Source organism: Cricetulus griseus, chromosome 3 (assembly GCF_003668045.3).
Source record: "Cricetulus griseus strain 17A/GY chromosome 3, alternate assembly CriGri-PICRH-1.0, whole genome shotgun sequence".
NCBI classification, from domain to species: domain Eukaryota; kingdom Metazoa; phylum Chordata; class Mammalia; order Rodentia; family Cricetidae; genus Cricetulus; species Cricetulus griseus.
The window spans coordinates 280,018,697-280,030,862 of record NC_048596.1 but is presented as its reverse complement, the minus strand read 5'-3'; the positions used below and the strand labels follow the sequence as shown (position 1 = coordinate 280,030,862).

Genomic DNA, 12,166 nt, shown 5'->3' with positions numbered 1-12,166 from the left:
CAGTTTTTGCATGGGCGAGGGTCTTATTGTCATACTGCTTGGAAATATCAGGGACATATTCACCTGAAATGGTCATAATTGTTCTTGGATGATTTTGTCTTGAGTAGGGTACAAATGCTGTTATCTCTGCACAGTGTTCTAATCAAGGTTATGTGTATTTGAGTAGTTGTGGGGAGTGTTTAGAGGAGCCCCACCATCCTCTGGGTCCTGACTGACCTGGGGAACACAGGAGTAACACATTGGCTCACTCTTTTTTCTTCTACCCTCTGACTCTGGCGTCCTTGGTTGTGAGCTGTACAGAGAGCTCTGCTAGATCTTAACAATAAAAGCCTGGAGTCAGATATGGGGTAAATGCTGAAAGAACAGAGAGACAAAGGAGCAAGCCACAGCCACACCTTACCTCACCAACTTCCCAACAGAAAAATAGAACAAGTTCTTGTCTCCTCCCGCCTTATATTCCTCTCTCCATCCAGCCATCTCACTTCCTATCTATCTATACAGACTTCCAGACCTCTATGGTTATCTAATGGCTAGCTCCACCCTCTGATCTTCAGGCAAGCTTTGTTAGAGTACAAACAAGATCTTACCGCAGTGAGCAGCTAGCATACAGTAGTTAGTTTTACTAATTGAAGAAGGAATAATGAGTATTATTTTCTCTTTTCTTTTTTTAACTTTAGATGAAACAGCGATCACGAATATTTTGTTCTCTGAATAATTCATATTTCAGCCAGGCGCTTACACGATTGAAAGAGCACGATCAACCCTAGAGGCTCAATTCCGATGAAACTGAATGTAGATAATGGTCTTTAGGGACCAGTTTCCATAGCACAGACAAAATAAGAGTGGGATCAGGCTAACTGATGTTCTGTGTGGACAAAGCCTCCAAGTTGTAGTCAGAAATGCAGGCACAAACTCATAAAAACACGATAAATCCAGTTTACTTGTGCATAAGATGGTCCCAGAACTTAAGAAAACAATGTTCTCCAAGGTTGTTCCACACTACCTTGTTTTGTTATAAGCACACACTGGGGGCAGAAGCAACACTCAGTGACGGTAGCATGTTTAGGTCAAGCCAAGAAAACTAGTTAGTGGAGAAGTTTTTTGAGACAGTTTCCAGTAGAGCCTGTATGCCTTTACATGTCTCAAGGAGCCCCAAGGCTCACAAACTAGCCTGAGGGCAGCAAGAGCACCCTTATCTAGAGGCAGCACAAACACCCCTTTTCTGTACTTTGCAGAAGAGATGCCTGAGTTCATTTTAATCCAGAAACATCCTAGATGCCCCTCAACTTAAGAATGGATAGAGAAAATGTGGTACATTTACACAATGGAGTACTACTCAGCAGAAAAAAAAAAAAGATGGAATCTTGAAATTCGAAGGCAAATGGATAGAACTAGAAAAAAAAATCCTGAGTGAGGTAACCCAATCACAAAAAGACAAACATGGTATATACTCACTCATATATGGATTTTACACTTAGAGCAAAGGATTAGAAGCCTACAATCCACACCTCCAGAGAAGCTAGGAAACAAGGAGGACCCTAAGAGAGACATGCATGGTCCCCTGGAGAAGGGGAAAGGGTCAAGATCTCCTGAGCTAATTGGGAGCATGGGGAGAAGGGAGAGGGAGTTAGGAGAAAGAGAAGGAGAGGAGAGGAGGACATGGAGGAGCAGGAAGAATGAGTTGGGGGAAGAATAGAAGAGAGCAAGAAAAGAGACACCATAATGGAGGGAGCCATTATAAGTTTAAAGAGAAATCTGGCACTAGGAAAATTTGTAGCGATCTACAAGGACACCAACTAACAATCTAAGCAATAGTGGAGAGGCTACATTAAATGCCTTTCCTCGATAATGACATTGATGACTACCTTATTTGCCATCCTACTGATAGCTGGGAAACCAGCACAGGACCGACTGATCCAGACCCCTTGAATGTGGATATCAATTAGGAGGCCTGGGAAATCTATGGGTCTCTAGCAGTGGATCAGGATTAATCCCTAGTGTACGAAAGGACTTTGGGAGCCCATTCCACATAGAGGGATAGATACTATCCCTCAGACTAGATACTCTGGGGAGGGCTTAGGCCCTGCTCCAAATATGACAGAGTTTGAAGATCCCCTATGGAAGTCCTCACCCTCCCTGTAGAGCAAAAAGGGGATGGGATAGGGGGTCGGTGGGGGGCAGGGGAGGAGGGGAAGGAGAGGGAACTGGGATTGACATGTAAAACAAGCTTGTTTCTAATTTAAATTAAAAATAGAAAAAAATTAAAAACACTGAAATTAGCATCTTCTCACTCTGTTTTCCATGATCTGCAATGAAGAGAGTAAAGAGAAGTTTTAGAGAGAAGCAGTAATAAAGAAAGTTACTTTCACATCATGGGAGCCTGCTTTTTCCTAAAGGCCCTTTGAGGTAGATAGATTTTTTTTTTTCCTAAAACCTTTACACTGAGGTCTTCTTTGCATTACCCGGAACAGATTTTGGAAGCTGGTCTTCCATGGTCTGCATTATATTTTGTAATTGTAAAATGAATTATGGTTGCTGAATAAACATACTTGTAAAAATTTAAATTCATGTTCACTTGGTTGTGTCCTTCAGGGTCTTGCTGCAGACAGACCAGGTGTGCAGAGTTTATCTGGGGCATTGTGGAGGAGGAGGAGGAGGAGGACCTCTATCAGATATGGAGGGTGATATGCTAAACTGACTTGTCAGGACTGTTGGCTCAAAAGGCATGATACCAGGAAATGTGAGGCCAGAATTATTAGCACATGACTCAGGGAGGCCTGATCAAGACGGTCTGAGTACTGTTTATCCAATTTTGTATAGTAGTTTCTTTCAGTGACTTGCAATCATGTAATGGGTTCCTCTGTGACTTGAGTTTCTTTTCCTGTGTTTCATGTGTCTCTAAGTTTCTTGGTATAAGTTTAGGGTTTGTGCACATTGTGTAGTTTAGGGGAAACAAATACCAAACCTATCTTCACCAGACTCATGGAGAAAACAAATGTTATCAAGCAATAAATATAGAAGAAAAACAGGCTGTTGAAATAGAGCATTAATTACCCTAGGCAGCAGATAAACAGTGACACATTCTTTTTTTTTATTTAGAGAATACTTTATTAGTTTTTGTAATCAAACCCACATAGATAAGACCTTACATATTTAATACAGTGCGTTACCCCTGTACAAATGAAAAAAAAATTAAGTTCAACATTTCTAGACCAATATGGCTGTTAATTTCTGTACAATGCCAACTCAACACAGTAAATTGGGATACTTTTTTCCAAAGTTGACAGCACAGCTAAAGTTTCCAAAAATTCAAATTATATATATCTATATATATATATAGATAGATATATAGATATATAGATAGATAGATAGATAGATAGATAGATAGATATAGATATAGATAGATAGACCAATAATGGCAGTATGTTATGCATCAATAGCAGCAACAGCTTTTCCAGGTTCGGCAGTCATTTGAACAAAATTGTAGAGACATCCAGCACACTCCATTAAAAAAAAAAAAAACATAAAAAAGTAAAAAACAAAATCCCAGAAAACAGCACAGTTCTGTTACTCTTGTGGTACCTGGTACCATTTTTTTTTAATTAGCTTCTCAATCATCATCTGGAAGGAAACCATTCTGAGCAACATCATTAAAACAGCTCTGATAAAGCACGGAACAGTGATACATTCTTTGGGACCCTCTTTATCTCTTAACATTCTCACTTTTTCATGCTGTTTGAGGGCAATTGCATTTCACTGTGGCTGTGGTTGGAGACAAATGCTTAACCTTGAGATCTATGGTGGTGACATTTACATGTCAGTGTGATTTTTTTTCCTAATGCCATTGAGCTGAGTGCTCACCCTGGCTTAGATGGAAGCTTTCATGTTATTAAAATTTTACCACACAGAGTGATGGTGCAGATTATGCTTCTAGATGTAGGATCAGTTTAACCTCAAGCAGAAATGAGTATGTAAGTGTGAATGCACAATGATTCCACTTGTATCAAATAAGTCAAAAATATAGTTTAAAATGACATGAAATCAAATGATAAATTAATTGAACAATTTCTACAATGACTATGTATTTACGTGATTAGGATATATTTTAAACTTTATTGCATTGGGGGCTGCATTCATTACTTCCTAAATTTACATACACACTTTTATCTACTACTAAGATACACATACACAATTTTATCTACTACTGTTTTTATCTATCTAAAACCTCTTCGGTTCTCTTTGTCTTAAATTCTGATATTAAAGCTCATGAAGGTACATTTCTAGAATTAAATCTCAGAATGAATAGTGAGAAAACAAAAACAAATGCAGAGGGAAAAACCAGAAGCTGTTTCCCAAAGACGTCGGTCACTCTTTTAAAATTTAGTACCCATGCTTTTCTGCAAATGGTTCATATTTCATGACATATTTCCTAAAGACGGGGGCAGGGATAATTCATGAGTGGGGGACAAAGCAAAGTCATTCCAAATGCCGGTGTGAGGAGACCTGGCACCCCACCTGCTTTTTTTCCATCTAGGTGTGACCTTCACCTCTCATTCCTGACTGGAGACAGCCTTCTGTTAAGACTCTTATGACATCTGTGTCCTCGCCAACACTGAAGTCAATGCTCTCTAGCATCTTTACACTCACAAGGTCCTCCCTTAGCTTGAACAAGGAACACTGCCCTAGAGTATACTGACTCAGCCCATTCCAGGATATTTTAACCAAAACCACTTTTCCTAAACTAAAGTCAGTGTTGGGCTAACATTGAACACAGAATTATCTAATAATATTTTTTTTATTGATAAACCCTCCAAACACAAAGTCAGGACTCAAGATCTCAAGGATGATTGGCCACATTGCCTAACAGTAACACATTACAAATTGCCCTGCCCCATGAAAGGATGTGATTAACTGTAGATACATTCCTGGAGTTCTGAGGCCTGGAGGGCCAGTTTACTCACTGACACATCCAGTTACAGGCCGGACAAGACTCAGGGGTGGGGCTTCCTAGGCAAAGACTCAGCTGTTAAAATGTAAGGGAGATGCAGTCAGACAGATCAGTGGAACCCAAGGACCTCTAAAGCTCAAATCTGTGGAGGGCATCTGAGGATCAGCAGACATCCCAGGTGAGCCCAGTAGGCCAGGGAAGGTAGAAGGAAGAAGGCCAGGCTCTCACACTAGAGGACAGCCCTTGATAGACTTCATCGGGAAAGTGGGCAGATCCCCCGGGGATGACATGCCCTCAGCCTCTTCAGCCCTGGTGTATGGGAGCAGGGGACAATGGGACAAGAAAGCTAAGAGACAATCAGATTCCTCCAAGATCCCCACTCTGTGCTATTCCCGGTGAAAAAATGTCTGGGCCTGGCCACAGAGACATTCAGGGTGTCACCTGTTCACAAGTGCTGTGACCTTCACTTGTTGTGTCAATGAGCATTATGTTCTTGACTGTGTTATAGCCCTGGCATGGCCCTACTTGGAGTGTTGAGAACCTGGTCTTCATTAAGGGTGGCCTGCCTTTGTGCCTCACCTACACTAGTGTTTCTGGCTTCCAGTTCCTTGGCCATCTGGCCTCCTTTAAAAATGAGTGTAAAGTCTGAAGGTATAGACCAACGTATAGGACAGAGGGATTAGTGGATGTTGTCCTTATTCTTTAGGGAGGACATACCAAGAAGTTTTTGTCCAAGAAATGAAGTGTATCTCCCGTTCTATGTTAGTCTGGAAGGATGTGCTGTGTGTGTCCAAACTCCTGGAGTCCCCTTTATCTGTCTTTACTTGGGGGTCAGAGTCATGTTGGAAGAAGTTTGTTAGGGTGACCTCAGTATTATGGGTCCAAATATTAACCTAAGTATACCCTAAGTACTTACTTCATGCTTTAAACTTCTGAACCACAATGGACATCAATTTATTCTGAACAAAAGTTCACAGCATTCACAGCATGAGCAAAACCCAAAGAAGCAAAGAAAAATTAAAATAGCAAGATCTAATGTTGAGTATGATGTTGCAAGGGCAAGCTGTTTAATATCAGAAGAACCTAATCTGCTACCCAAAGAGACAGGAAGTGCTTAAGGAAGACTGTGCTTGGGGGCGGGGGTTCCATTTTGAGGAGAGTATGTAAATCCTCAACTGACCTATTGTTCCAGTAGGAGTTTCCTGTTTCTCCTTTTGAGCATCTGCCAGAAAAGAGTATTTTACCCTAGATAAGGATTATTAATTTTCTGGTGTTTAAAACTGGGCAGTGGTGGTGCATGCCCTTAATACCAGAACTCTGGAGGCACCAGCAGGCAGATCTCTGTGAGTTCAAGGCCAGCCCAATCTAAAAAGTGATCTCCAGTACAGCCAGGGCTACACAGAGAAATCTTGTCTCAAAAAACCAAAAGAACAAAAATAGGCATTTGGTGGGGCCATTTTATATTCCAAAGCTTGTGAGGCCATCTTATATTCCTGGTTACACTTTGCTTTTGGGTTAAGGACATGTATGTGGTCACAGCCTACTGAAACTCCTGAGAGCTCACTCCTAGTGACTTAGAAGGAGTCCCTGAATCCTCTAGTTTTTCTTCTTTTCTGTGACATCTCAATGGCTGGGTCAGGATTCTGCTAACTATGTGGCTTCCTTCAGAAACAAAGGGGAGGGTGTCAATCTCCACTGACTCTTCTCCCTGTAAGATGTACCCTGGTTCCAATAGAATGGCTGGAGATACCATGTCCTCAGGGAAGAGGGACAGGTCCCATCTTCTCTTGTGTCTTAGCTGACAAAAATTACAAGGGACAAAATATTGAGTGTTCTCTCTGACCACCGTGTCATTGTTGGTGTAGGTCCCTAAGCTTTGGAATTGCCCACCCAGGATAGCTTTACCAATATTGAAATTTTAACTTTAATGTTACATTTAGATAAATTTAGACAAAAAGTCAACAATTTTAAATGAATCTTGATTTTGCTAAGACTATTTACTCAACTGGTTAAAAGCTAACAAAATTGGCAAAATCACAAGTAATTATGCTGACTATGCATACTTTTAAATTTTAGAATCAAATTTTATACATTACTATGAGCAAACGAGTACCTCAAGAGAATTCCATTTATTTAAATAAAAGTTTGACCTTCTAACCTTTAATAACCTGTCTGTCATCTGTGAATCTCATCTACCACACATCTGACACATACTCAGACTTTTTCCGACCTGCCTGTAACCTTTCTTGGTATCCCTCTCATATTAGAGCCTTCTTAGTGAAAAATCTTTTATCATACAAAATCCATTCTTACCTAAGGCATTCTCTTTTCCTTTACAATCTTTCAACCAAACACAACCTCATTTTTTATGTCCTTGTTAACATACCTCTTTCACCTACTGACTGTTTCATTTTTATTTCACTTTCTACAGCTTGTATTTTACACCCTTTTTCTTCATTATTTTTTTAAAGTTTAAGTTAAAACGTAATTATATAATTTTCTCTCTTCTCTTTCCCCTTCCAATGTCCTTTCCCTCCAACAACTCCTTTGCCTCCCCTTCCTCTCTCTCAAATTCATAGACTCTGCCTGTTTACTATTATGGCTACATATATTTCATAGATACAACATTCAAGGCCCATTTCATGTTGCTTGTGTACACATGATTTGAAAACTGCATCTAGAATTCTGGAATTGAGTGGCTCTTGTCATCAACCCTGTGCTCGTAGCTGTGCCATCCAGGATCTTAGCAATGGGACCTCACTGAGGCAGTGACATGATTTTTTTTTAGTCACATTCCAAAGTAAAGGTAATATGAACTATTGCATGTTGTCTTTCTATATTTGTCTACAGAGAATGTCTCTGAAAGATTTCTGAAGGAAATGAGCCAAGCTATCTCCTGCTACATTCATTCAGGCCAAGAAAAAGATTGCTTGTGCCTCTCCCCCAACTCTTGGGGTTGTGTTTCTCCTTACTTGGGATCATATTCTGCACTAATGAAATTTTTATCATGTAACCTCAGTACCACTGGCACAAAACCCGAGCCAACTGTGCCTTAACTCTTAGATTTAAGCTTCTAAACCATAAAGTGAATCCACACCCTGTAGTGAGCTAAGTTCACGGGGCACACACAGTCCATTTCCTGGAGCCTGGCCACTTGCTCTTCATTTTAATGAATAAACCAAAGTCTTTTGTGTCTGCCTCAAGCCAACCAGATCTTTAACCTTTTCGACAGTATAGTCTTTAGGACAGTTCAAATAATTTTAGTGCACATAATAATAATGTTATTATGGTTTTAATTTCCAGGTGGGAATAAGGAAGCTTTGCTGAAGTACTGATGTAATTCAATCTCATTTCTTCTCCTTCTCTAGGTATATGAGACATGATTGCTGTTCTCCTCCTAGTCATCCTCTGCTTGGAAGTCAACTCAACTTTTACAATACTAGGTTCCAGTTTGGATGTTGAATGGCATGAATGGAAGACAAAACATGGGAAAACATATGACGAGGTTAGTAACATAGAAATTCCTGTAGATGATAGCCCTAGCTTTGTATATTCTTGTATTTATGTATTATTGAAATGCCTATAGGTTCTGGAATCCAGCTCTGTCCAAGGCTTAACCAAAAGACATGCATCTTGTGTACTATGTGACAAAAAATCTCTGTTTCTCCTGAGTGGTATGGATAATGGCTCCCAGAAGAATACAGCTATCCTTTGTCATGGCTCATCTTCATCAGAAGGGTCCACTGAGTGAACTTGGGTTGAACTTGAAATAAAAGGAAAAAAGATCACGAACTGTATTCTTCTTTCCCAGAATGAAGAAAATCTGAGGAGAGCGGTGTGGGAGAAGAATTTTAAAATGATTGAGCTGCATAACTGGGAATACCTACAGGGGAAGCATGACTTCACCATGGCAATGAATGCCTTTGGTGACTTGGTGAGTGTGAAGTGAACTGCATAGCATAGTGTTTCTCCTCTTCATTTCTTTATAAATACCCTCAACCATGTGTTGACTGTTCTTGAAGAACAATACAGAATTCAGGAAAACGATGGCTGGCTTTCGAAGGCAGAGGATAAAAAGGAGGCGCATATTCCAGGATCATCTGTTTCTTTCTGTGCCCAAACAAGTGAACTGGAGAGAGCAAGGCTACGTGACCCCTGTGAAGAGTCAGGTACGGCCGTGAGGTGCTCCCAGCTCCCACTACTCACAGGAAGCTGTGAAACAAGTGTCATCTTTGCTTCTTCAGACTGTGGAGAAGCATGCAGTTCACTGTTTTGCAAAAGTATTCTGATGCATGAATTGTTCACAAATATCTGCTATTAGGCTTGTGAATGAATGACGGCCTTTTTTCTGTCCTTTAGGGTCATTGTGCCTCTAGTTGGGCTTTTAGTGCAACTGGAGCCCTAGAAGGACAAATGTTCAAGAAAACACGGAAGCTGAATGCTCTGAGTGAACAGAACCTACTGGACTGCATGGAATTTAATGTTACCCATAGCTGCAGCGGTGGCTTCATGCAGTCTGCCTTCCAGTATGTGAGGGACAATGGCGGCCTGGCAACTGAGGAGTCCTATCCTTACCAAGGACATGTAAGTAGAACTCCTGTGCTCTTGCCATCCCAGCTCAGGCTGTAGAAAGCAGAACAAGTGCAGAGCAATCTGCTCTCTTCAAGCTCACATTGTCATTTATTTATTTATTTATTTATTTATTTATTTATTTATTTATTTTTGCTGTTAAAGAACTACTTGCATTCATATAGTGTGTTTTGATCAAATCTATGCCTTCCCTTTGCCTCTGTCATCCCCAAACTCTTTTCCTTCCCAACTTCCTGGGCTCTTTTTTTTATTAAACACACTAAGTCATATAATACTGCATGTGTGAGCCAGGCGGTGGTGACACACACCTTTAATCCCAACACTCGGGAGGCAGAGGCAGGCAGATCTCTGTGAGTTCGAGACCAGCCTGGTCTACAAGAGTAAGTTCCAGGACAGCCTCCAAAGCCACAGAGAAACCCGTCTCCAAAAACCAAAACAACAACAACAAAAACAAAACAAAAACAGAAAACACTGCTTGTGTGTATAGGAGTATAGGGCCATTGGCTGGATCATGGGGCCACATGCTCAGGGGCCACACCCCTAAAGAAAACTTACTCTTCTCTCTCCTACGGCAGCTATCAGTTGCCAATAGCTTTACAACTAGGGGTGGGACTCCGTGACCCTCCCCACTGTCCATGTTGGTATTTGGCAGGGTGAATCTTGTGCAGATCATGTGTTTACAGTCAAAACTCTGTGATTTCATGTGTGCAGTGTCCCTGCCGTATCTCAACACATACTTTTCATTACAGATGTTCACTATCTCTGGCTTTGACAATCTTTTAAGAACCCCCCTCCCCCTCCCCCTGCCTTCTGCAATGATACCTAAGCCTGAGGTAGCATCCACATATGACAGAGAGCCTGATATAGTTGTCTTTCTGGATCTGGGTTACCCCACTCAGAATTATTTCCAATTCTAATCACTAATCTATGTATTTCATAATTTCATTTTTCTTTATAAATGAATATATTACATTGTGTATATGTCCCAAGTCTTCATTATCCATTGGTGGACATCTAGGCTGTTTCTGTATCCTGGCTATTATGGATAAAGTAGCAATGAACATGGATGAGGGAGTTCTTAGTGGTAGGACACAGACCCCTATGGTTCTATGCCCCGAAGTGCTGTAGCTGAATCATAAGTTATGTCTATCTCTGGCTCTTTGAGGAAACTTCCCCCGCATGACATCCAGGAGTGTTCCACTCATCAGCACTCTGGCCAACCGAGAATAAGTACTCCCATTTATCCACACGCACATCAGCCTCTTCTAGTCATTTGTTTTATTATCTTAGCTGTTCTGGACGGAGTATGATGAAATTTCAAAGCAGTTTCTAAGTTGTATTTACTTGATGACTGAGGATGTTGAACATTTTTTAAGAAGTATTTCTTGGCTATCTTATTCCTTCTTTTGAGAACTCTGATTCGTTCTAATCCCCCCAAGTTTAATTAGGTGTTTGTTTTCATGGTGTTTGGGTTTTTTGTTGTTGTTGCTGCTGGTTTTGTTTTTAATCTTTGTGTGTTCTGGATATGACTCATCTGTAAGATTTATATCTGTTACAAAAAAGTTCCCGTGGTGCCTCTTCATCTGAATGATGGTTTACTTTGTTGTTTTGAAGGGTTCTAGTTTCCTAAGGTCCTAGGTGTGTCTATTACTGATCTTTTTTCTAAAGACCAGATCAGGTGAGATGAGGCTGAAGAGATGCAGTTCAGAGCCCTAGCTGAGGACTCAGGTTTGATTCCCAGCCCCCACATGGCAGTTTATAGCCAGCTATAAATTTGAGATCACATGACCTCTGCAGGCATAAGGCATGCATGTGGTACACAGATGTACAAGTAAGCAAAGCTAGCATAAACAAAAATAATAAATGAAAAAAACATTAAAAAGAAAGAAAAAAGCTGAGATCACATTTATCTGTTAAATTTCCATACAAAATTATTTAAAACATCTGTTTCATTTAAGATGAAAGAAATCCACTTACACAGAGTTTTGAAACCTTTAAAAAATATGTGGTATTATTTTAAAATAAAAATAAGCATAGAAGGAAAACATTACTTTTAGTATGATATGGAAACCTAGAGATCATTATCTTCCTGAAGCACCAGGCAAAGGGGTGAGTTTTTGTAGGGGCACACTGGATCACAATTGTACATTTTCCCAGATTAGCTTTGACTTTCCTCTGATATCTGTGCTTTTCCATGTAAAATGTATTGAAGACATCCATCCATTCTACTTTATAAAGACAGTAATAAACAGTTCCATGCATTTGGAAAGATTTTTCACCAACTTGTAAAATGCTTTCTTGTTTGGTTTGGTTCTGAGACAGTGCCTTACTGTGCAGCTCTGACTGGCAATTCGCTTATGCAGTTCATTCACAACCCAGGCTGCCTGTGAACTCATAGAGCCCTTTGCCTGCCCTTTCGTGCCAACAGCATAGTCTGAGAAAGAAACTCATTCTATGTCTAGGAGCTCTCTGACTCTTGGCACACTAATGACAGAGGGAAATGACCTGTATAAGAGCCATTTCCACATCAACAGTTTGGGAATGTAGTTCTTAAGAGGTATGAGGGGTTTTTTGTTTGTTTCAGTATATTTTACTGCCCTTATTTCCTTGTCTTTGTTCCCCCTGGTG

The 12,166-nt window shown here is 40.4% G+C and overlaps 1 protein-coding gene across 2 annotated transcripts in view; it reads left to right on the top strand.

Annotated features, from left to right (window-relative positions):
• Nucleotides 1-4,970: 4,970 nt before the first annotated feature.
• Testin-2 overlaps nt 4,971-12,166 on the top strand; it is a 66,738-nt gene continuing 59,542 nt past the window's right edge. For both annotated transcript variants that reach the window (XM_027409684.2, XM_027409682.2), the window contains exons 1-5: nt 4,971-5,126; nt 8,317-8,453; nt 8,760-8,882; nt 8,971-9,117; nt 9,308-9,532. In XM_027409684.2, coding sequence (XP_027265485.1) covers nt 8,328-8,453; nt 8,760-8,882; nt 8,971-9,117; nt 9,308-9,532 — 621 coding nt within the window. In that variant the 5' untranslated portion in view covers nt 4,971-5,126; nt 8,317-8,327. The remainder of the gene's footprint in view (nt 5,127-8,316; nt 8,454-8,759; nt 8,883-8,970; nt 9,118-9,307; nt 9,533-12,166) is intronic.